Raw genomic sequence first — 27,500 nt, 5'->3', positions numbered from 1 at the left:
ATATATATATAATATATATATGTTTTATATATATACAAATGTGTGTAATTACATAAAACATAATTTACGTACTCACATATTATACCAGAATTTTTTTTTTCGTGGTTTACCGAAAATAGATTACTAAGGTAAAATCTTTATATTAATCAATCCAAGCGAATGACTTTAAACTATCATGTATGTCAACGACCTGTTGAATGCAGTACAACACGGCTAAATGCGGATTAGCAGAAACTCTACTTAATGCAATCACAGATGCATAATTGATGCATACAATGTGCGTGAATGCTATGAATATGCAGGCAGGATCGCACTGGCGCGAGAGAGTGCAACTGTCGGTTAGTTAATTCATCTACTTTAAGGTGCCAAGCCGCTCTGATTGATTGTTACATTGTGAGTGTCCGACATCTAACTGACTTTCCACTTCAACCCAAAGTGACCTCCTGAAATTACAAGCTAAACAGACTGTAGACGAGGGGGGTGTATTAACGATACATATGAAATGGACAATGTCTATGCTCATGAAAATCAAAAGAAATTTGCAATAGGAAAAATGAGATTATTTCTTATCAAATGTGAAGAATTTATATACGAAGTCGTGAAATCGTCAGTCAGTCATTGCTATCATGACATATGAATACCATAAAACGCTTATTTCTCATACGCATCTTGTTAGCAAACGGGGAAACTTTGATAGATGCATAAAACACACGTATTGTTATATTATATCGTTAACATTTTCAGTCCAAAATTTTCTCACGCAGAGAACTACAATAACAACAAATGTAATCTAATAAACAAAATTAGCTGTTGGAACAAGAATATTTTTCAATATCATACTAATGAGAGAGAGAGAGAGAGAGAGAGAGAGAGAGAGAGAGAGAGAGAGAGAGAGAGAGAGAGAGAGAGAGAGAGCACATTATTGTTTTCAAACTAAAATCCAGTTAATCCACTGCCATGACAAATGACTCATTATTTTTCCTATACACAACCTATAAATTACAAAGTCGTGAAATGTAAATCATCTAGTACCACAAGAGATAGACTTTCCTCTTTTTAAAAAAATAATTTCATACTTCCACTCTACACATCGCAAATCGGGCGAAAAGAATACAGCAATACTCATTATAAAATTGAAGAGAAAACATGTTAAACAACAAAAAATCAATTATTTTAGTCATTTGTAATGGCAATGTAAAATATAACCGATAAATCCGATGAAATCCCTCTGGAATAAATGTATCAAAACGAAGAAGATAATCAAGTACAATTAGATAATGACCAGCCAAGCAAACCACAGCTATTCCTACGTCATTGTGCTGTTTGGTTCGGCGACTTCTTTCCTTCCCATTTACAGCCAAACCACAAATTTCCCTTACACCATCAGTTTTCCTTAGGCCATGTGACCTTTCTTTTCTTCAGACATATGTTTAACAAAAGGCATTAGACTGCTCGTCTTACAAAACTAAACACATTCACATAACAAAAAGAAATAACTCCGCACCTTTGAAGGGTTGATCACCATCTATCGCCAATATTCGAAGTTGAATTGATAGGCGTTAAATCAGTCCATTAATCTGAATTAAGTAATTGTTAGCTAGAATGGCTTAATTTACCACTAGAACTTCATTTATTGCTTCCGTTTCTTCTATTTAAACAGTTTTCCTTTATTGTGCTTCTCTTCTATCAGACACGATTAAACACTTCAATTATAGCGTTTACGCTTTATTACTTCGAACTTTCATTTACGTGAGGAGACACAAAATCACTTCGACGAAAGCGTAGAAGCCTAACAAGTTCACGCACTGAAGTACACTTTAATTACATACCGCATATACAGTATATGACAATAAGTGGATTGATTGAAAAACACAATATGCGTATCAATAAATTACAAGTATTTACGTTTTACTTAACGATACAATTTGTGGCCAGGCTAAAGATCGACTGAGTTAAACCTTAATTACACTGACGGTAAACGGCAATGAATGGCGATGGTCTGTTCCATTACACTCGTTTACAACGAGAGACTAATTCCAAATATGCCAGAGCGGTTCTAAGCAAGGCTCAATACCCGGATGCTCTCTGCAGAGAGCATCAGTGACCGGCTACATTACTCATGGCCATCGCCCGACACCTAAACGCTTCGATAAAAGAGAATACGTCGAAATGTTAATGGTCACAGAAGAATCCAGAATACGCAAAAGTAGGTAAATGCATATTATATAATTAACATCCTTAATTTAAACAACACGATCAACTTTGAATTTCTTTCCTAATTATATTAATCTCAGTAACTGTGATTAAAAGGTAAAACATAACAGTTACCTTTTCAAGTAGAAATGTCAGGACAACTCTAGAAGAGGCGTATTTAATTTTTTTATTTCCTACATGATACTGAAAAACTTCACATCGTGGTGCACACACACACACACTACGGCGTCACCTATAGAAAACCTTTCTAATATTCACGTTCATTACAACACATTAAACAATAAGGTAATTATTCAACCATATTCAAACGAGGATTATAAATAAGTAAGGAAACAACCAAGAGAAAAAACTGAAAAGGCTACCTTGAATGAAATTTCTAGAAAAGAGAGAGAGAGAGAGAGAGAGAGAGAGAGAGAGAGAGAGAGAGAGAGAGAGAGAGAGAGAGAGAGAGAGAGAGAGAGCACAAAATAAAAATCCTGTGGAAATTAAAAGACGGGACGGAGTCAGACGAAACGCATCCGTTTTTAAAGATGAAATCATTATTGCTCTGTTGGCAACGGTGCCCGGTAAGGCTGTATCTATGAAGCTTTGGCTACAGCGCCGTGCATTAGAATCACAATATGCGTTATTAAATACATTTCATCCAGAAAGCGGTCCAGCTAAAGTGTGCTATTGCTTATTCGATTTCTTCCATATGCATCAATGAGCGATCCATTACACTATCGCATTACGAACGGTTTCAAACCGTGTTGATCTGGCAAATCGAAGCTAGAAAACTACATCAAATTCAATTTAATTTGGCCTGTCCCACATACAGTATGTAAATGGATGTTTTTTTTTTTTTGGGGGGGGGTGGGGGGGGGGTGGGGTGGGGGGGGGGTGGGTGGGGACTACTGGTTTCCAAAATGTTTCAAGTTATTATATATTTTTTCATGAATTCAGTAAACTGTATCATTTATTTATTGATTTTTTTTTTTTTTTATAAATATACCTACAGCATTTAATTATAAAAGGTACAGTTACTTTCACAGCCAAACACCACAATATCATCACGGAACATAAGTGGAAAGTGATAAGGCCAAAGTCATGCCGTGTCAGGTAAAGACACTAAATTTTTCCACTAAATATGGAAGTCACACTAAAGAAATGGTGCGGAAATGAGATAATACATGTCCAAAAACAAGTGAATTACGCGAAATTACGTTGTTTCAATTACAGAAATGCAATGGACTCCAACAATCAATAACATAAACACTAAGCGCCACTAGTGACAAAAACAAACATTCTCCCTACTGAGAAGTATTAGGAATGTTTCTTTGCCACCTCCTTCATTTCCAGAGAAAGACTCACTGCTCTCTTTATGCCGAAATAATCTTAGCTCATAAAAGTTTATCAGTATCATTACTGTACATATATAGTCTGAAGCTCGTTCCATGTTAGAATGAGGAAGGAAGACTGAAACACTTTAAACACCCCTGCGTGTAAAAATACAGTTACTTTAACGTGCAACAAACCATAACTTTTCGACGAAACGGAGTAGGCTATCTGTCATATGTTTGGAAAGTCAGGTGACTTTTTTTTAAACAGGTCTTGATTTAGACCAAAATCCAGACTTCCCTTCACATGGCCAAGTAAGTCCTCCAATTATACTGATTCAAAATGAAAAACACATTGCAACTGAATATACAGTAGATTGTATCATGAAGTTTGATATGTTTTGGAATATTGTTATATGAAAGATAGTTTGACTGTCACTCGCACAAAATGGTCAATCATGTATGTTAGATCAACAAGAAAAAAAATTAGATTTTCACTTCTAATGATCAAATTAGGAATAACTAATAATATCTATGTAATCATCGGTTCCTTAGTCACCAGTCTGGCATAAGCAAGTAATGCTCACTTACAATTTTCAGTGCTAGGGTTTTGAAGTTCGTATGATTGGTGTCTCGACTTAAGTGCTGCTTGTAACAGCAATTATCATGGGACTCTTGTTTCAAATTTGAACAGATAGGAGTCGGTAGACCAATTATTGTTATTATTATTGAACTTTTAACCATTAAAATGGAAATGGTTATAAATGAGCACCTTGGTGACTAAAAGAATGAAATTTCTGGAGTTCCTCAGGCTCGTTATTCTCTCTGCATCAGCTCTATCTCATTGAGTGTAGACCTGTGGTTGTTGAAGTCCTTAAAACGTTCTAGCTATAATGAGTAAATGACGCAAATTAAGGGGGTGAAGCTTAACCCTAATTAAAATCAAAGTAAGATTATCAGTAGAACAATGACATTTGACTCTGCCCATTCACATTTTTTCTTCGACAATGTTTCCTTAGCTATGTAAACCTTATTAAAAAATTTTATGTATGATTCTTGACTGCATATTCCCTTTCGAGAAACATATCCAGCAGGTCTCTTCTTAATTTGCACAAAAAAGAAAAAAAAAAGAATATTGAGACAGTCTTGTAAGATTTTTGGAGACCTGTGTATCACAAGGAAATGCTTCAATCCCTTCAATCTGTTATGTTTTGAATATCTTTTTCCTGTTTGGGTCTTCAGTCCCTGACTTTCATCTGAAATTGTTGGACAAAAACCTACGGTCTACTAAATTTCTTCTCCCATTATCTCTTAGTGCACGCTGTTCAAGCTTTGTCAAAATTCTGACTCTCCTTTGAAATCATATCTTTCTCAAGTGTATATGCTATCAACCATGCACAACTAAAAATGCAGTTCATTATTATTATCATTATTATTATTATTATTATTATTATTATTATTATTATTATTATTATTATTATTTCTACAAGTTAAATTCCATTCTTAGTTGGAAAGGCCAAATGCTGCAATCCAATATGATAAGTAAATGGCAATCTTTTGATGAACCTCAAGCATAAATGGCCTTTCGATAGCCTGTCCACCAAACATTTTGCAAAAAAAAAAAAAAAAAGAGTAAAAACATTTTAACCGGAAAGTATGTTAAGAGTACCCTCGAGCAAAGGAACTCTAACCAAAGATAATCTTGCCTTTTCTTTCATAAGGTTCACTACAAAATATTCGAGAAATTTTATTAAGGGTGGGCCAAATTTTGGAATTAACTTCCTAATTCAATAGTTGAATCAGTGAAATCCAGAAGTTTAAATCCGATGTATATATATACACACATAAATAAATACACACACACACACATATATATATATATATATATATATATATATATATATATATATATATATATATATGTATATATATATATAAATATATGTAAATACATGTATATATATATATATATATATATATATATATATATTATAGTTTATGTTTTACTGCTAAGTTTCTTTACCGCACGTGGCTGGCAATCCCTGTTATGGCCCTCGGCCTTGTAGCGTTCTGATTTTCTAACCAGGGTGCATGCATATTGGAAAGTGATAATAATAATAATAATAATAATAATAATAATAATAATAATAATAATGATGATGATGATGATGATGATGATGATGATGATGATGATGATGATGATGTCATATAGTCTAACGTGCCAAGTGATGGGCGTATAATTTTGATTTTACCATCAAGTGGCCTACATATAATAATTCAATAGCAAACTGATCTAACAAATGAAGTAATTAGATGAGGAAACTCGTCATTTAACTATTAAACATAGTTCAGTTAATTATAAATTAGCCACGGGAAGGTTATATTTATCGTATACCAGTTATACCAACAGGCACACTGTACTGATATAGTAATAAAAACACTATTCATGTTCAAAATCGAACACATGAAGTAACTTAAACGTTAGAGTGGAATGGGAACGTGAAAAGGATCATTAACAAAATTTAGAGCTTCAGTTTTTTATAGAGTCAAAAACGTAATTTTTCAATCTTTAAATGTTTATGTTTATCAGAAAAAAATTCTTGGATTTTACTCGTATTTTACATTATAGTTCTATATTCATCAACAAACACTATCTCATTACGTTATTTTTCTTATGAGAACCAAAACCACTATGTGATTGTAGGTTATCTGGCATCCCAACTACCAGGGTCACTGACACCAAACGATATCAACGAGTGCAGTTATGTAACATGAGGCCTCCATCAAGATGAAGGTCGCTGGTATAAATATTCTAAAGGTCACCTTTTATAAAAGTATAATTGATATTATCATCAAACACTCAAAACAGCAGCGACAACAAACACCCAACGAAAACAGGAGAGCAGCCAAAGCAGCCTCGGGCCTTACCGTGTACTTAGAGAGGCGGAGGTCAGTAGGGTCGGAGCGATTGGTTTCGACGGACACGTTCGACAACCTGGAAGTGACACTGTGGACATCGGAGGAGTAATCGGCACCCGTGGAGTCCCTCAAAAGAGGCCTCTTCCCTCTACGGCTGTTGCCGCCCGTGCTGCTGCCAGGAGGGCCTCGAATGGACTCGACATTATGGTATTCGGGTTCCCGTCGGGCCCTCCTCTCGGGTCTCGCCAGCACAACACTCCCCGACCGGACGTTGTCATAGACAGGTTGGGCATACGTCGCCACACAACGTCCGCTTGGGTAGGTCACTTCAGGCCAGTGGGTGTGGGTGGGACTGCGGTGATGGGCGTGAGTAGGACTTCGGAAGACATAACCAGGGGCCCCGCCCACCGCCCAGTGTGTATGGGCGGTTTTCGTAACGTCACGGGGTATGGAGATGTCACCCGCCGTTCTGAGAGAGATGATGTCCTCTTCCTTCATTACCACTCTCATACTGCTCACGTAGGGCTCTCTGAAAGACACAATAAAATATATGAAAACTGTCATTGCTGCTACAAAAAGACAGAGAACGATTGAGACAAAGAATAATATACATGGTTATAATGGTGTCAATTTACCCACAAAAAGAATGCAATTACAATCATTTAAAACTTATAGTTATACTTTGGATTCTGATAAAAGAAGCCAACCAGGGCTTCTCTAGGCTTTGCCTCCGTTACCTGAGCTGGTCCTTGGCAATAAGGAAGTCCTCTGGATCTGACTCGTAGGGCGGCTCGTCGTACCAGTGGAGTGGGGGACCCACACAACCACCCACCTGAGACGGACCCACACACGCCCCAACATCAACCCCTCCACCCATGCCCCCGTCTCCAACCTCGTCATCGTACATATAAGTGTCATCTGAAAGGCCAAGAAAATATCAACATTAATCTAACATTTCACAAAGATACTTTTCTGGCAACACTAATAACCAAGCATTTTGAAATTACGAGAAAGTATATAAGACGTAGAATTGCTGAAAGTATTAACACAATGAAGATTTCATACTGATAAACAGATACATAACTAAAGGCAAAACTACCTATGTATGAGTTCTTCCCAACCACTAGAGCAGCGTTGGTCATGCAATACATTAGAAGGAGAGCAGAACGAGCATGCACCGCCTGGCTTACATTTTAACAAGTGAGTAACCGTAATCTAGAGATCGTATTCTAATAAATTTCTTGTAAACATTTCTTTAAGATCTATCAACATTTTCATAATTGATGAACTGTCAAATGCATACGCCCTAGATACAGTAAGCATAAACATGAGATTTAACAGTATTTATCTTTGAGAGAGAGAGAGAGAGAGAGAGAGAGAGAGAGAGAGAGAGAGAGAGAGAGAGAGAGAGAGAGAGAGAGAGAGAGAGAGAGAGAGAGTTTACAGTCATTGTCATTAACACCTTGAAATACATACCAAAAACATTACCCTCCAGTGAAATTATTATAAAAAAAATAAACTTTTTAACACTGCATCTAAGTGAAAGCCACTTTCTCTCAAATTTCGCTCCGACGGTGTGCTGACAGCAGAAAAAAAAACCCAAAGTAAAACCTTGACAAGTATGACATCCATATCCAGGACAAACTTTTTGGATCATTTTTCATGGCAAGGCGTCACACAAAATGACTGGTTGGCTTCATCGAGGGGAAAGCACTTCGCAAGTACATGTCAAAATTTGCGTGTACTTTACTATATATATAAAAAAAAATATTTGCGAAAAGAGAAATAGTTAATGGACTGGGACAATTTTGTCCTTTAACATTCTTGACGGACGCATTCACATTTTGAAAGGTTGTTGCTTCAGTTTTAATTACCTAACTGGTACAATGGCTAACTTTATTAATTGATTGATGTACTCATTCAAGTAAAAAGAAAAATTATATAAAAAAAATTGGTAGGTAGGAAAACTCGTGATAGATACATGGAAACGATTCAGAACAAATATCATTAATAAAAAAGTTCCATTCGGATATTTGTTAGTTGGACATGTCTCCTTATCCTTGGCAGTACGGACTTTCGGTTAGTGTAAGCAATTTACATAAGATCCACTTTGATTTAAATCAACCTAAACAATAAACCCAATGATCAAATCAAAAGATAAGAAATCGTCCCTTCTACGTTTACTTACACAAGACATAAAAGTTGGAAAACACAACATGGCGCAGGAAATTGGGGTTAACCCACCACAAGAAATACGAGTAACATACAAACACAAATAAGAAGCCGGTCTACGTTTCCCACCTTCGGGTCTTTGCCTCACACCATTTTCTTCCCGTACTTTTCCCTTTAGGGAAGCAAATATGCAAACACTTGAAGTACAACGAAAAAAAAAAAAAATAAATAATAATAAATAAATAAATATAGAGTAAGTGCAAACTATACAAAGATCAGTCGATTCCGTCACCGTAACCATTCTTAAAGGAACATCCTTTCCACGGGAACAAGAGAAATAATTCTCCTGAGGACGCTAAGTGACTCTGGCTGGCACCTGACCTTACCACATGTTGTTTAAGGGCATCCTGCCACAGGACACCAAACGAGATGGAGAGAGACTTCTGGGTGTAAGGAGGGAGATTAGTAACTGGTTACTAATACTCATAGGCACAGTTACAGCTTCTGTCAATATTTCTTTCAAAATTGTTTCTCTTGTGATTAAGTCCTTTACCAAAATAAAGTGAAACTGATTTGCATTACGCCTTACAAAGACAGCACTGAATTAAAAAGCCGGAAATACAACTACTTGACAAGTTCTAGAGATTTACATATACAATCACACCAAATAAAATAAACAAATATAAAGAATAAAACTGCGTATTTCCAAAAGTGATACACTCTGTTACCAATAATAAAAAATAAGGAAAAAATAATAGAAAGGCTATTTGTATGGGGGGAAAAATCCTTGGGAAGTGAAACCGATAAATCAAGGTATGAGAGGTTAAAAGCGAGATTGGAAGAAATAAGAAATAAGAGCCAGTGGAAGTGGATGCTGCAACAACAGCCCCGAAAGAATAAATGGAAAATTTCATGCTTGAAATCGCAAGCCAACCGAAACAAAGGGAAATCTTACTTGAGGTTTTACAAGCAATAATTGATACAAGCAATTATTTTAAGATGCATTTGAAGTTTTGTAAGCCCATCTTATGACAATTTTCAAGACTTTCTTCTGTTTTCAATAAACACAGTAGGTATTATCGGCATCGTCTGTGATCAAGAATATAATGCAACAAACAATAGATACCAATGCATAATTTAATTATGAAGTCGTTTGACCGTGCACTCACGTCCACAAACAAGCATAGAACAACACCTGCACACATACACACACACACACATATATATATATATATATATACACAAATATATATACACATATATATATATATATATACATATATATGTATATATATATATATATATATATATATATATATATATATATATATATATATATATATATTCTTCTTCTTTGTCTGCATCTTTTCCCACTTTTATGTGGGGTCGATGTTTCTGGCCAGCATTCTCCATCTACCTCTGTCCCACACTTCACACCAGTTAATCCCTTTGATCGAAGGTCATCCTTGATACAGTCCATCCACCTTCGCTTTGGTCTCCCTCTCCTTCTCCTTCCCTGTGCCTCCATTTCCATCACTCTCCTCCCATATATATATATATATATATATATATATATATATATATATATATGTATATATCGACCACAATGGCATTTAACACCGAATTCTACCTTGGGAATATATATATCCACTGGAATTCATTTATGATGATAGCTTCTGGCTGGGCAGACATTCGAACCCCTGCTTCTCAGCCGAAACCATGCCTGCGAGGACTCTACCAACTGAGCTATCAAGAATTCTAGTGGATATATATCCCCCAGGTAGAATTCGGTATTAAATGCCATTGTGGTTGATATTTACATTGATTAAAATCACGAGTGTTAGTAACATATATATATATATATATATATATATATATATATATATATATGTATATATATATGTATATATATCTATGTATATACATATGCATATATATACATATACATATATATACACACTATATATATATATGTGTGTGAGTGAGTGTGTGTGTGTGCAGGGAGTAGGTTGGCCAAGTCACTAGCCGCCTGTTGAGATACTACCACTAGAGAGTTATTGTGTCCTTTGACTGGCCAGATAAAACTACATTTGTCTACACATACACCGATTAGTCTGGACAATTCTTTACACGTTATTCTTTTTTTTTATTGCATACAACCCAATTTCAACAAATTTCCAATACAAATAAAATTTGTCTACATAAGAGAGAGAGAGAGAGAGAGAGAGAGAGAGAGAGAGAGAGAGAGAGAGAGAGAGAGAGAGAGAGAGAGAGAGAGATAATTAAAAAACAAAATACGTCCTCCACTAAATCTCCTAGTACGAAAACTACCTCCCACCACAACATACATCAAATGAATGTTCTACGTCTTTTTCACTTCCCTGTACAGAAATAGAATAAAAATCGATTTCCTCTAATGGATTTTGAGTGTAAAGTTGGTCGTGATATTCCCCTTAAAATCTCTTAATCTTAAGGTCTCCAATAACTCAAGTACCACATATTACCCTTCGCTGAGCACAACTGCGTATCGCTCGAGCTGAGAGAGAGAGAGAGAGAGAGAGAGAGAGAGAGAGCGAGAGAGAGAGAGAGAGAGAGGTGTATCACAAGAAATAGGCACCCTAACCCCCAAGGTGTTTCCTTTCCAGGGCTGTCTCTCCCTACCCTAGCCCAACGTTTGGGCACCACATGACCATCCCCCAGCAACAGCCAAGATCCCTCCAGCCAAAACAGCAGATATTTGTTTTGCTGCTATCCTGGTCGACTTCCCCCCAACTCAACTTTAAAAAGGAGTGTGCTTGAAGACTGCACAATACGCCTCCTTCCACTGAACAGTCTACCCCCTTCCAACGAGTCGTTGTTCACTAATGAATACAGCCACTACCATTGCCTCCCCCCCCCTCCCTCCTTATCTTCTTTAGCATTCCAAGGTTCTCCTGAGAGGAAGGGTAAGGGAGGAGGGTTGCACTAGACAAGCCCCCTTTCCTGCATAGCCTTTCAGATACCTTAAGAGTCCATATAGTAACGCGACTTCATGTATGAACATGATGATCGCTTTACACAAACCATTTATACACTGATGAATTTATTTAGAATAGAGGGAATTTTATGATAAAGTACATAAACAATAAAACATTTGGATATACTGATTAAATCAATCTTAGTACCTCGCCTGCATTGGGGTCAATATTAGCCGACTTGCAACTTTCGTGATAGAAGAAAGATTCATTTATGCAGTGAAAAGTGCAAATGGAAAATCTTCAATACACTTAAAACTTCCAAGTTCAGTACTAAAATATAACATCTAGGCCACAGTTCAGTTTCTATAAGATTGGATTGAATATGGCCTGGCCCAACGTAGAGTTGCAATTTGGGCAAAACCAGGCAGTTGCACTATGAAAAGAGTTTAAAGAAGTTGGGCATCAAAATAGAAGTGATGAAGAAGATACAGAGGTAAAGTACAAAGCTAATAAGTAGGTGCAGCTACAACTAGGGATACTGCAAAGACCCTTAACTAACGACGATAAAGAACTTCCTTCAAAGAGTTTCTAGAAAAATTGTTTTCATTGTAAAAATTTGTTCCATTCACAAAGAAATAGATACTAAAGTGTTGTTCTTGGAATTATTATTGCTCTTTACAGTCCAATGTCCGGAGAAACAATTGTCATTACTGAACAAAAGAACAAAAAATTTTCAAAGGAAACCAGGCAAACGGGTCTCTTTTATCTCTCGGTCATCAAAAGGACAAAACGTCTAATAGTTTCCGTCTATAGAGAAATCTTCCACAATAGCAATCTTCCGTTTTTACAAAAAAAAAAATGGAACGTTTCAGCCGGTCACAAACTGGAATTTCTGCACCAGAGCTCACCTTTAGTTTTGGAACCAATTACATGTACAAAAAATTACGAAACACCACCCAAAAAATTAAGCGAGGGAGGAAGAAGAGCAATTGGGGGAATGAGGGGGGTTGCACTCAATTTTAAACAAGTGCCAGCACAATGCTACATATCGCAACGTCGACGACATACAATGCACCGTCTACCTTGCCAATTAATAGCAATTTCCGGCGAAGTCGAAAGTCCTATGCGTACAATCTGTAAGTACACTATGAAGTAAGGGAGGAAAACGTTTAAAATCAAAGTTTAATAATCTCTTTTACTTTGATATATCAAGAGCACTAAATTAATGGTGTAACCATGAAATAGAATAACAAAGGTTTACTTCAGTCTATTTAAACCCATAATTAATAATTATGTTACAATTACATGAGGAATAGCATGGTAGAGTTTGTTAAAATTAAAAAGAAAAAAAATACACCCTTATGTCTATAGCACAAATTCTGCCGTATCCGTTTCAAGGAAAAACTTCATAATCAATCAGCATAAAAGATTTACAAGTCATATGTTTTGGCAAACGTTAGATAAAGAAAAAAATCCCAAAACTCCTATTTTATTTCAGATTAAAAGTACGGTACATTTTGATAAAAAAAATTAATGGTAAATAAAAGTTATATGCATAATATGTATATATATATACATATATATATATATATATATATATATATATATATATATATATATATATATATATATATATATATATATATATAGAAAAAACCCTTTGCGGTACACACCCAACAAAGCAGACGGAATATCATAGGCACCACATGCTTCTCACCGTCCATAGAAATATCTTCTTTTTTTATCCCATGCCATTACGCTTCCTCAGTCAGAGCAAAGTTAAGAAAACACAAAGACTATTGTCTTTGGATCTGTACTGGCAGAAGGCTTTCATTCCATTCTTTTCATTCTCAGTCACCCATGGATCTCTCTGACAACAGAAAGGTTTGATTCTCCGAGTAATCACGAAAGGCATATAATGAAGAAGGGGTTCCTGAGGTCTTTGTTGTCCTTGGATTTCCGGACTCACATGAACTTATCCTTACCAAAACGAATAACTAGCTTTCAAACATCATTACGTTACGTTAGTAAGCTTATACTGGTTTTTAAGTCCTATATTTAACCGAGTTAATTGCTGGCTTCATAGACACACAATTTCCCAAATCAAGTTTTCAATTTATCTACTTTGAAAAGTATATCAGGAATTTCGTTCCTACTCCTCTGTTAAATGAAGTTGCAATATAGAAGAAATACTTGTGTAACGCGGTACACATAAGATATAAACCTGGGACTCATACACATAACCATTCTTAACTTTAGCAAAGCTGATCCTATTGTTATTTTTTTAGGCAGAAAAGTGGCATTTATGATGGAAAGATATATCGGAGATTGAATGATCATTCTTGATTTTACAATTTTCACTAATATCATTAGGAGCGACATCGCATCCAACAGTGGAAAGAGCAGTCTCTTGAATCCCTTTCACTGCTATGTGCTAACTGCAAGATCTCTGATACTGCGTATACCTTCAACTTAGGTGCTTATCTTCGTAACTCATTATAGCATACATAATTGGAGCAGACTACGCGGTTGATAAATAATCAGTACAGGAATCAACAACTAAAATGACGCAGTTAAAAAAAAAAAAAAAAAAAAAAAAAAACATTCAAAATTAGAGAGGGGAGCACACAAAGACAAACACGCAATGAGCATGTATGCATGAACGTAAATTTAACTGTGTTCAATGCATGAACGTAAATTTGCCGGTGTTCAATGCGTGAACGTTTATTTGCATGTAATCAAGACTGTAATACTGGAGAAAACACGCATATTAATTAAAAAAAAAAGTTTCGGAAAAACTGTATGTCCGCAACAACTCGAGAATACGATGTCTGCATGATATGAAAGGAGCAGCAATAAATGCCACTGCACTACTATGTAACAAAGGTCTCGAACGATGCCTCAGTCGACTTCCCATGAAAGCGTCACCATCCACCAGAGACAACAAAAGACACGACAGACCCAAACCCATTTCCTAAGATGCAGCATCGACATCTCATAAATGGAGTGAAGCTCTGAAATAGTCTTCTATTGCCGCATCATATCATGTCGTATACACATGGAAACGTCTTCCAAAGATTTACATGGTCTTCCAGGCACTGTAATTACTACCTTTTAATTCACAATGGAATGTAACCTTGTCTGAGCACGATCTATATAGGCATAATAAACCGTATCGTAACTGCCTATTACTTTATAGCAATTTATGAAATTGCTTACCATAGTCTACAACATATCAGGGGGAAATTTAGAGAAAGTGTTCTCTCGGGCATTGCAATTTAATTTGCCTTTGTACACACAAGTGAAAACTTAATGAGTGTAAACTTCTGGAAATCAGGTTATCTAATGTCCATAATGCAGGGAACAAAAAACAGGCCTGTGAACAGTATTATATATATATATATATATATATATATATATATATATATATATATATGCATATATATATATATATATGTATATATATATGTGTATATATATATATATATATATATATATATATATATATATATGCATATATATATATATATATTATATATATATATATATATATATATATATGCATATATATATATATATATATATATATATATATATATGTATATATATATATATATATATATATATATATATATATATTGGTTATTAGCGGCTATTTTCCCCCTTCTTTAAATCAATATCACTATTATATTTCTATAATTAATAAATATTTCATTCTTTTTTCACAATCAAATTTAAATGGAACACGAAACACTAAAAGATAATCATAATGACTCAAAGCTGATGTAATACAGAAAAAAATTGGCCAATATATTTAGTCCTTCAGCAATTTCATGACGTATGTTAGTTTCTCATTTCCGTTAAGCTTTCAAAATATTAACTTTATATACAGCATAACAAAATTGAGTAAAACTCATATTTTACATATTGCATACGAAAAAATTCTTTAAATTTCTTAAGAATTTATTTAGCCAATCAAATCTATAAGTGCAATATTTTCAAGTATTGGATTATATTCCTTAATTACCAATAACCCCCCCCTCTCTCTCTCTCTCTCTCTCTCTCTCTCTCTCTCTCTCTCTCTCTCTCTCTCTCTCTCTCTCTCTTCTGAGGCTGGTTCCAAAGCAGAGTCTCGGTGGCTATGAATTGTGGATTAATATATACAAGAACCAACAAAAGAAGAGAGAAGTTTTATAAATAATTCACATTCAAATCATCACAGATTCCGATGCAATTTGCATTTTATTCGTATAGTAAGCACGACAGAAAAGGAAACTCATTATATTTCAAATACAACAAAGTAGTGGATGATGGTTCGAGATTTCAAAGATTTCGGTTACTATGTTACAGAAGACCACGTCTATAAACGCATTAAAACTACCAAGATATAAAAAGTCGTAAAATGTAGAAATTTAATGGATTAATTACCTATACTCGGATAAAATTCAAGCGTCACAATTATCTAAAAGCAAAAACTATATATCTCCATTAACAGTTAACCTGATTCTTGTCTGGTCTTTACGGCTCATATTTTAAATCTTATACTTATTATAAATATCAAATGCTTTCATAATCCCCAAAATTTCTTCTTTGCGTTGTAGCAGCGAAGTGGCTTAATTCTCTGACTCACGATTCGTGGGGTCGAAGTTCGAGCCCTGCTCGTAGCTCGAAAAAAAAAGCTACAAAAGTATTCATAACCTCACCGTCCCTGTGAACTAGGGAAGGAGGTTGGGAGATACTACAGGTCTATCTGCCGAGTCATCAGCAGTATAGCCTGGCATACAGTCAATACAGATATAAATATGTATTGACTTTGGCCTGGCCCTCCCTGGTATATGGTCGATCTCTAGAACATTGGCCTAATAAACGCCATCTAAATAATTATAAAACTTTTAAGGAAATTATCAATTCATGTACACATAAAACGTAACCAGCATTATGACTCACTGATATGTACATGAGTAACATCACTTTTCTCATAGTAGTCGTTTCCTGTCTCTTATCCTAGGTAACGAAAATATTCTGTTATTTTCTCCTTTTTTTCTAATGTCGCCTTCGATGACGTGAAATGGTGGTGACAGATAAACCTCGGCGCCACAACACCCACAACCCCAACCACATTGTCATTACTTCATGTAACGCAATAACCGAGGGAGTTGAGTGACTTAGAGATGACAAGGATACATATCTATCATAGTTTTTCTTAAAACTTTGCTTCGGAGAAAACAATGTTTTAAGATGGCACTGTGCAAAAGGAGTCCCTTTATAAAATTTTTTTGAATATTTATTTGCGCAGAGAGAGAGAGAGAGAGAGAGAGAGAGAGAGAGAGAGAGAGAGAGAGAGAGAGAAGAGAGAGAGAGAGAGAGAGAGATTCATATATATATCATAATTGGAGTTTAATGAAAGATTGAAAAAAAGATATCAGACAATGACTATGTAGAGTAAAATTTGGAAATCAAATAGCCTGAAAATCAGACAATTGCTAGGTTAAATAAAATTTGGAAATCAAATCCCCTGAAATTGTATATAAAAATCTGACAATTGCTGGGTTGAGTAAAATTTGGAAATCAAATCACCTGAAATTACATATAAAAATCAGGCTAGTATAGTAAGATCGGTGTTTCTGTATGGACATAAGTCGTGGTATGACAATGAAACTATATCCAACAGATTTTGTAATCTTGAGAATAAAGCCCTCAGAAAAATATTGAGAGTTAAATGGCAGGCCATGATTAGGAATGAAACTAAAATAGAGATTACTCGAGTGCCATATATGGATGAGACCGTGGTGAGGGTTAGATGGAGATGGTCTGGCCATGCTCTTCGTACTCCCCAATAGATTAGTTCACCAAACTTTTAACTGGGCTCCACAAGGCACTAGAAGAGTTGGAAGACCCTAAAATACATGACTGAGGACTATGAAGCGCTAAGTATAATATGATGAATGAAGAAGTATTGAATTAAGAGCTCAAGAAAGAGAAGACTGGCAGAATCTAACCGAGCCCCTTTGTGTCAATAGGCGTAGGATATGTTATATCATCATCATCATGTATTAGTGATCATAGTTCCTAAATACTTAAATGATTCCACTTCATTAATCCTTTCTCCTACCAATGATATTTCATCTTCAATTGCATATCTGTGTTTCTTCTATTTATCTTAAGCTCAACCTCCTGTGATATTTCATGAATTCCAGCAAGCAAGCTTTGTAAGTCCCGTAACGGTTTGCTAATAAGGTGTGACTGGCCCGAGAGAGGCTGTGACTAAGAAGGCAAGATGAAAGCAACTGAGTAACTTTATTACAGAACACCAGCTTATATATACATCAAGTCCGGGCAAGAAGGACATAAAATATAACAGGCAATTTCATGTTCAACCGACAACCGTTTCTGTTAACAGTTACCGGTAAGAAAAACAGACATGTTTATTCAGGACCCTGTTAGTGCGAGGGAAAAGCAAAGATACAAAGGATAATATATAGAAAAAAAAAAAGAAATGTCGTTACTATATACGATCATGTGACACACGGTTGGTACATGGCTTACCTACCCCCCTAAAAATGACATACTTTATATGCTAAATAGGGCGCCCTGATCTGGAGAGGCAAACTGTAGGCAGGTCACCTGGCAGGAGATAAGCAGGTTTTAGACGATCAATGGAGACCCAGTCTTCTTTGCCACGAATGTTTAGTAGGAATGCTTTCGGACTGCGTCGGATCACAAGGAAAGGGCCCGTGTAAGGGGGCGTTAGCGGTGGCTTGCTAGTGTCATTGCGTAGGAAGACGTGAGTTGCTGAGTGCAAGTCTGTCAGTATGTCATGCTTCGCTGGGGGCTTGTAAGTCTGGCGTTATGGAGTAAATTTTCCCACAATGTGACGTACGCGCTGGAGATCGTCGGAGGAGGTTGCAGAAGGAAAAAATTTGGCAGGGACGACCAACGGGTCGCCATATACCATTTCAGCTGCTGAGACGTCCAGGGCGTCTTTAGGAGTGGTCCTTAGTCCTAGGAGGACCCAGGGAAGCTGAGTAAACCAGTTGGAATCCTTGCAGCGGGACATCAAAGCTTCTTTGAGGGTGCGATGAAAGTGTTCAACCATTCTATTGGCAGTGGGGTTGTATGCAGTTGTCTGATGTAGGGTGATGCCCAGGAGATACGCTAATGATGTCCACATTTGAGAGGTGAAAGTGGTACCCCTGTCAGAAGTAATATGCTCAGAGATACCAAATCTTGCAATCCATCCTGAGGGTAAGGTAGATGTACATGAGGCAGACGTTGCAGTTTCCAATGAGTGAAGCGGTCAATGACGGTAAACAGGTAACGATGTCCTTGTGATGTGGGTAGGGGGCCCACAACGTTGATATGAATGTGGGCGAAACGACTCTGAGGTTGAAGAAAGGTGCCCACTCCTGAATCCGTGTGTCGATGTACTTTAGAAGTTTGGCAAGAAGTACATGCGCGGACCCAATGCTTAGCATCCTTAGAAATGCCATGCCAAATGAACTTCATCTTCAGCAGCTGTGCAGTAGAACGGCACGAGGGATGTGAAAGGGCGTGAATGAAATCAAACACCTGTCGGTGCATGGGAGCAGGAATCCAAGGTCGCGATCTGCTAGTACCGACGTTACAGAGGAGTCGTCGAGGGCGATGTCTTCCCAACAGAGGGATGTGCAGGATGTCCTACATACTTGATACTCTGGATCCTGTCGTTGGGCTTCAGCCAAGGCGTTGTAATCCAATCCCAGTTGAACGGCAGCCAACGTGTTTCTTGACAGGGCATCGGCAACAGGATTCATTTTCCCATGGACGTGTTAAAAGGTGCAATTGTATTCAGCCACGGCGTAGAGATGTCGGCATTGACGGGCGGACCAGGCATCAGACTGTCGAGTGAAGGCGTGCACCAGAGGCATGCGGTCTGTGCGAATGACGAAGGTTGTACCTTCTAAGAAATGGCGAAAGTGACGGACAGCCAAGCGCACCGCCAGCAATACGCGATCGAAGGTAAAATAACCCGATTCTGCCTTGGACAGTTTTCTGCTAAAGAAGGCCAATGGGCGGGGCGAGCCGTTGACCACCTGTTCGAATACTGCACCAATAGCGATGTCGCTGTCATCGGTGGAGAGAAGGAGAGGGGCATGTGGGATGGGAAAAGTGAAAGCAGCAGTGGTTGATAGGGCATTCTTTGCATTGCAGAAGGCCGCTTCTTGAAGGGGACCCCACTTCAGGTCTTTTGGCTTGCCCTTGAGGGAGGCGTAGAGGCGAGCAAGGGTGGGGGCAATGGCTGGCAGAAAACGGTGATAATAGTTGATCATGCCCAAGAATTCCTGCAGAGCTTTGACGGTCGGGGGCGTGGGGAAGTTCTGAACGGCTGCTACCTTCTAAGGGAGGGGATGGACACCTTCAGGAGTGATGCGGTGCCCTAAGAACGACACTTCGTTGGCGCCTAAGGTACCCTTGTCGTACCGGACTACAAAGCCGTTTTGTTGTAAGTGGTCGAGCACGATGCGCAGGTGACGGAGGTGTTCCTCTTTTGAGGAAAAGAACACAGGTATGTCGTCCACATAACATACACAGAAGGGGATGTCCCCTAAGATGCCATCCATGAGACGTTGAAAAGTGGCCCCAGTATTACGAAGGCCAAAACAGGAGTAATTGAAGGTGTATGTACCAAACGGAGTGGTGATGGCGGTCTTGGGGATGTATTCTGGGTTCATAGCCACCTGATAATACCCCTACAGGAGGTCGAGTGTGGAGAAAACCTTCGCTTTGTGCAGGCAGGAGGTCACGTCGGCGATGTTTGGGAGGGGGGAGTGATCCGGTTCTGTTTGCATGTTCAGGCGGCTGTAATCACCGCACGGACGGAGAGAGCCGTCTTTCTTCAGAACGATGTGTAAGGGTGACGACCATGGGTTGGAGGCCTTTTGGCAAAGACCCATTTCCTCCATTTCGGCGAATGTGTTTAGTGGCTGCCAATTGATCCGGTGCCATACGTCTGAATTTTGCAAAGTCTGGGGGTCCAGTCGTCTTGATATGGTGATAAATACCATGCTTAGCATGAACCATTGGCGTTTGGCGAAGTTCTGGATGGAAAACATCCGGGTACTATGTGAGGAGGTGGGGGGTAGGCATCCGTGGGTGCGCTGATGTGGAGAGCGAGGTTGGAGGGGGCGGGTTGATGAGCTGTCGACAAGACGAGTCTGCGTTGACCAATCGTCGATGGGCGACATCGACCAGAAGGTGGAAATGAGAGATGAAATCCGCACCAAGGATTGGCAATGTGATGTCAGCAACGAGAAACTTCCCATTAAATTTACCGTTTCCAAACCATAATGTGAGATTCTTGTACCCGTAAGTGGGTATCGCAGATCCGTTGGCAGCTACCAAGCGGGCGTCGGCAGACGCAGACAGACTACGTCGTGTCCTGAAGAGTTCCCTTGGCAAAAGAGAACAACAAGCACCCGTGTCTACCAAAAATCGCACGCCCGTTCCTGCATCATGTAAAAAGAAAAGATTAGAAACACGGGAGGCCACCGCCACGAGCGATGTCCTACTTACACGTTTTTTGGCCACTGACAAGTCTTGGCTCATTTCTTCGCGTCTGCCCTGAATCTGTAGTGGTAGTAGCAAAACTGCAGCCAATGAGCGGCAGTAAGTGACTGTAGAAGTCGTTGGTTGGGGCGCGAGTGAGTGGTGGGTGATGGGTGGCTTTGTCGCCACTCTGGCACATCACGGGGTAGTTGTGTATGTCCTACGGCATTCACGTCAGCTTCGATTAATAGGCGTCCTCTTCATCAGGAGTGGAGGCGTTGATGGATCTCTTGAAGGTTGTGAAGTGGCTGTCCATAAGGGTGTCGGCTTTGGTCATCAAGTCCTTTATGGGTAAACTATTGACATTGGGTATGGCAGCGCGTACAGGTTCGGGTAAACGGCGTACCCAAAGGGCACAAAGTAGGTTCACCTTACGAGGAGAGCCGTCTGCGGCAGATTGCAGGCGAGCGATACTGGTCATTTCCCTGAGGCCGAGAAAAGCCCTTTGGTCCCCAAATGGTTCTTGAGAGAGCTGTAAAAGCTTTGCTATACGGGCAGTTGGCGATGGCAAGTACTGCTGCAGAAGGTATGTTTTGAGGGTGTCATACGCTATTGGGGTGTCTCCTCATTCATAAAGCCAGTTGGATACTTCCGGGAAGGTGTCCTCGGGTATCGCAGTGAGAACATAATCTGCTTTGGTGGTTGAGCGAGTCACACCCTTGATGCGGAACTGGACTTCTGTGTGCTGAAACCAAGCAAACGCCTCTCCGCTGGCGAACGACAAAAGTTTCAGTGGGGCGGCTTCCGTGGAGTACGCCACAGTACCAATGACGGGGGTTGGGGGGGGGGGAAGGTGGGAGGAGTAAGTCGACTTCCGGGGTCACCAATGTGACGGGCTGAGAGAGGCTGTGACTAAGAAGGCAGGATGAAAGCAACTGAGTAACTTTATTACAGAACACCAGCTTATATATACATCAAGTCTGGGCAAGAAGGACATGAAACAACAGGTAATTTCATGTTCAACCGACAACCGTTTCTGTTAACAGTTACCGGTAAGAAAAACAGACATGTTTATTCAGGTCCCTGTCAGTGCGAGGGGAGAGTAAAGATACAAAGGATAATATATACAAAAAAAAAAAGAAATGTCGTTACTATGTACGATCGTGGACACACGGTTGGCACAAAGGACAGCGTCTTCAGCTTACTCTAGGTCAGTTAATATCCGGTTACCACTCCAGTCCAATCCTTTTCCGCCATCCTCAACTGTTCTATACATTACAAAATAAACGAGGATATATATATATATATATATATATATATATATATATATATATATATATATATATATATATATACATCATCTCCTACGCCTATTGACGCAAAGGGACTCTTGACACAGACACGGACACACACACACACACACACACACACATATATATATATATATATATATATATATATATATATATATATACTATGAATACTTTAACGGGGAGAGTGTTGTGGATCGCCATGATCAGCAACGCTGTACTAATCAGGGCTACCCATACTAGATTGGTTTGCTCACAGACTAAAGTCTTCCACCATCAACAATCTGCAGTGGTGATGCAAATGGCAAAACCCAAGAAATTACTAAGGGCATGCCTGAGGCTTTTCTCCTGCAGTGGACTAGAAATGGTTGCATTTATTGTTGTTGTTATATACGTATGATATATATTAAATGTAATATACGGTATATTATATATAATATATTATATAATATATGATTTATATTATAATATATATATATATATATATATATATATATATATATATATATATATATATATATATATATATATGTATATACACACACACACACACACACATATACTGTATATATATATATATATATATATATATATATATATATATATATGTATATTACGTAGATACCTGATTTATGTGGAAATAATAAGTGAGTTGTATCTAAAATATTTAATGAATGCCAAGGTTAAACTGCCAGCCAAGTGAAAAAATAAGAGGAGTGAGGAAAATTCCGTGTGCCTTCAGCGTCTCCTCACTTGTGAGGAAGAATTTCCTATTTTGTTGGCCCCCAGCATGTCCTTGGGGAGGCGTTGCAACAATGGGGGCCTCAGATTGTTGATCAAGATGGGGCTCAGAGGAGACTATGGGGACTCGGCATACACAATGCCTATTCAACGTCACAAAAAATAATAGATTTTAATTTGTTTCCTTTTTTGTTTACCAACAACTGGGTTTTACTTCTTTTCTAGTTTCAGACAAAAGGAATTCTAATTTATACTCTCCCATACAGAACACTGGTAGTGAATTGTTAGTACACATTAATACCACAATATTTAGACGAAGGGGAAAAAGCTTTGACCAAAAGTTACAAATGCGTTTTAATATACTGTATATCATTACAGTATTAAATCCTTCATGTTCTAAACACTTTCCAATCAAGTTTAACTCACCTATTACATAATTTTATGTTTTACTGGGTGTATGCGTTTCCTGCCTTGTGATCTCGACCTGGATTATGTATGTATATATATATATATATATATATATATATATATATATATATATATATATATATATATATATATATATATATATCATATATAAGAATAAATAAATATATACATATCATCATTATCATCATCATCCCATCCTACGCCTATTGACGCAAAGGGCCTCGGTTAGATTTCACCAGTCATCTATCTTGAGCTTTTAGTCATCAGCCATGTAGGCCTGGGTCTTCCAACTCTTCTTGTGCCTTGTGGAACCCAGCTGAACGTTTGGTGAACTAATCTCCCTTTTGGAGTGCGAAGTGCATGCCCAAACTATCTGCATTTACCCTTCATCATGATCTCATCCACACATGGCACTCTAGTAATCTCTCTTATAGTTTCATTTCTAATCCTATCCGGCCATTTAACTCCCAATATCCTTCTGAGGAACCCAGCCACTGAGGGGGGGGGGGCTAGCCAGCCTCAACTTGATGCCGGTCCCGAGCCCGGGTAAATGAGGAGGGTTGGCGGCAGGAAAGGCATCCGGCCATGGAAAAAAAAAAAAAAAAAGCCAAAACTACTATGGTCAGTGAGTATATTCAGAACAAAATTAATGCTAGGGCGTTCCCCTTAGGCGATGCGTTGGGACCTCGACTGATCCCTCCAAAAAATCGGCAAGGGTTACCCAGTCATGGGCGGGCTGGATTAAAGAGGCAAGCTCAGAAGAAAATATCTGAGGAGAGGATGAGAGTAGAAACTCTGAATGTGGGGACAATGACTGGAAAAGGGCGAGAGCTGGTTGACCTCATGTAGAGAAGGAAGATTGCAGTGCTGTGGGTGTGTAGGAGACCAGGTGGAAGGGAAATAACGCAAGAAAACTAGGCGAAGGTTGTAAATTATATTACAGTGGAGCAAATATGGAAGGAAGAAATGGAGTAGGAATAATATTATTGAAAAAGTAGAAGGAAAATTTGATTGGGGTGAATAGGAAAAATGAAAGAATTATGAGTTTAAAGCTAGGACTGGGAACAACAATAGTCAATGTGGTGTGTGCCTATGCCCCACAAACTGGATGTACAGAGGAGGAGAAGGATCCATTCTGGGAGGATATGGACCAGGATCAACAGTTACAGAGGACGGTGGTCTGGGGGCAGAAACAATCCTCAGAATACAAGCAGGATGGAAGAATTGGAAAAAAGTGCGTGGAGTACTATGCGACAGGAAAATAGGGGTTAAGTTGAAAGGTAAAGTACGCAGGAGAGTTGTGAGACCGGTAATAATGTATGGAGCGGAGACGTGGGCAATAAAGAAGACAGAAGAGAAGAAGATGGATGTGGCAGAGATGAGAATGTTGAGATGGATGTGTTGTGTGACAAGAAGAGATAAGATATGGAATGAGGTAATTAGGGGTACCACAGGAGTTAGAAAACTATCAGATAAGATCCAAGAAAGTAGACTGAGATGGTATGGTCATGTCATGAGAAGAGATGAACAGTATATTGGGAGGAGAGTGATGGAAATGGAGGTACAGGGAACGAAAAGGAGAGGAAGACCAAAGCGAAGGTGGATGGACTGTATCAAGGGTGACCTTTGATCAAAGGGATTAACCAGTGATGAGGTGTGGGACAGAGGTAGATGGAGAAAGCTGACCAGAAACATCGACCCCACATAGAAGTGGGAAAAGATGTTGACAAAGAAGAAGAAGAAGAAGATCCTTCTGAGGGCTTTGTTCTCAAATCTACTAAATTTATTGGAGATTGTTTCATTGTCATACCATACCAATCTCACTAAACTGATATATAGTCTGATTTTTATATGCAATTTCGGGCGATTTGACTTCCAAATTTTACTTAACCTAGCCATTGTCAGATTTTCTTGTTTTAATCTTTCACTAAACTCTAATTCTAAAGACCCTGTATTGGAGATAATAGTTCCTAAATACTTGAATGATTCTACCGTATTAATCCTTCTCCTTCTAATGATATATCATCTTCCAAGGTCTTCCACTGTCTTACGTTGGAGTTCTCATGCTTGAGAATATACTCGGGCGCACTATTCTATCTATTTCGCTTCTTCATCTTTTGTTAAAGTTTTTATAGTTTATATAGGAAATATTAATTTTAATGTTGTTACTGTTCTTAAAATATTTAATTTTTTCCTTGTTTCCTTTCCTCGCTGGGCTATTTTCCCTGTTGGAGCCCCTGAGCTTATAGTATCTTGCTTTTCCAACTAGGGTTGTAGCTTAGCAAGTAACAATAATAATAATAATAATAATAATAATAATAATAATAATAATAATAATACTCCGTTCTCAACATCTCTGTCTTTCTTCTATTTATCTTCAGCCCAACCTCGTGTGATATTTCCTGCATTCTGGTAAGCAAGCATCGCAAATCCTTTTGTCTTCTGCTAGTAAGGACACCATCATGTATATATATATATATATATATATATATATATATATATATATATATATATATACACATATATATATATACATATATATATACACACACACATACATATATATATATATATATATATATATATATATATATATATATGTGTGTGTGTGTGTGTGTGTGTGTGTGTAAACTTTTTCTGTCTGTCATGATGCATCAACCTTCTCGTCTCTAACATGAAGGCCGTATTTAACAAGCCTGACTAACACAAAGATTAACGCGGTTAAATATAATAATGCGATCTAGGAAAATAAGCTTCCTAGCTATAATCTTTTGTCATTCAAGGTGTTTTCCTCTTTCAACAGAAGCCTAAATAATATCAATATTAACTATATTTAACAAAAGAGAAATGTGCAAATAACACAAGATGCTAAATAACAGTCAATAGTTCCGGTAATGAATATATAAAAATATGAGTTTAAAAATATGCAGAAATAACTCCAAGTACCATCATCATCTACATCAAATCTCCAAACAGGTGTTAATTGATGTTTGTTTACGGAAACGAGCTTCATGCAAAGCAGCTAACATCGTATTAACTATTGAAAATCCCATGATAAGCGTTCAGAACCGCCAGATCTAATTATAAAAAGGTAATGAATATGCAAATATGCTCTCTCTCTCTCTCTCTCTCTCTCTCTCTCTCTCTCTCTCTCTCTCTCTCTCTCTCTCTCTCTCTCTCTCTCTCTCAATACATGGAATGTTTCCTAAACAGAATAATAAAACGAAATACCTTAAACCAAAACAATAATAAAATTAGACCTGTAAACTTCAGAGGACCAGGGCCAACTAACGAAAAAAAAAAAAAAAAAAAAAAAAAAAATAGACCGCGAAGCAAAATATAGCCTGATAGTATAACTATTACTGAATTACAAGAATAAGAGTATTGTATAATAGACTTTAGGAGATCACCTGACATCGTTAAAAAGTTTAGAATATAGTAAAACGAGCTAGAACATTTGGTTCACTCTACATTTTTATATAACGTGGATTAAAAAATGACGGATGATTAAAAAAATATAAAGGAAATCGACTATAATTTTAGTATCCATATCAATCTAAAAATAGTTGCGCGGCAGAACATTCAATACAATCTACATTTTGATAAAATCTAAATGAAAAAATAAAAGGGCGATTTCAAATGTCAAAATCTAAGGGAAATCAACTAAAAATTATAGCATGTGATGATTTTTTAAAATTCATGTTAATCCTGAAGCTTATAAGTCTTGAATAAGACTTCTGCAATTTAAAGAAGTTAGACTTTACTAAATTATTGCAGAAAGTAATGATCGTACAGTAAAGTTCATAAAAAATGTAAGTCATACGTGTAAAAACCGCAACTCGACTTTACATGTCATAAAATGAATTACACAAATAAAAGCTTGATAAAAGTTACTAATTGTACAAACATAATTTTTG

At 37.6% G+C, this 27,500-nt stretch overlaps 1 protein-coding gene across 6 annotated transcripts in view; it reads right to left on the bottom strand.

Annotated features, from left to right (window-relative positions):
• Positions 1 to 27,500, bottom strand: part of LOC137640070 (uncharacterized) — a 1,165,168-nt gene that overhangs the window by 164,189 nt on the left and 973,479 nt on the right. For all 6 annotated transcript variants that reach the window (XM_068372504.1, XM_068372506.1, XM_068372505.1 and 3 more), the window contains 2 exons: positions 7,187 to 7,367; positions 6,459 to 6,978 (listed from right to left, as the gene is read on the bottom strand). In XM_068372504.1, coding sequence (XP_068228605.1) covers positions 6,459 to 6,978; positions 7,187 to 7,367 — 701 coding nt within the window. The remainder of the gene's footprint in view (positions 1 to 6,458; positions 6,979 to 7,186; positions 7,368 to 27,500) is intronic.

Source organism: Palaemon carinicauda, chromosome 4, assembly GCF_036898095.1.
Source record: "Palaemon carinicauda isolate YSFRI2023 chromosome 4, ASM3689809v2, whole genome shotgun sequence".
Lineage (NCBI taxonomy): Eukaryota > Metazoa > Arthropoda > Malacostraca > Decapoda > Palaemonidae > Palaemon > Palaemon carinicauda.
Note: the sequence above shows the minus strand (reverse complement) of the source record. Positions and strands in the feature narration are given on the sequence as shown.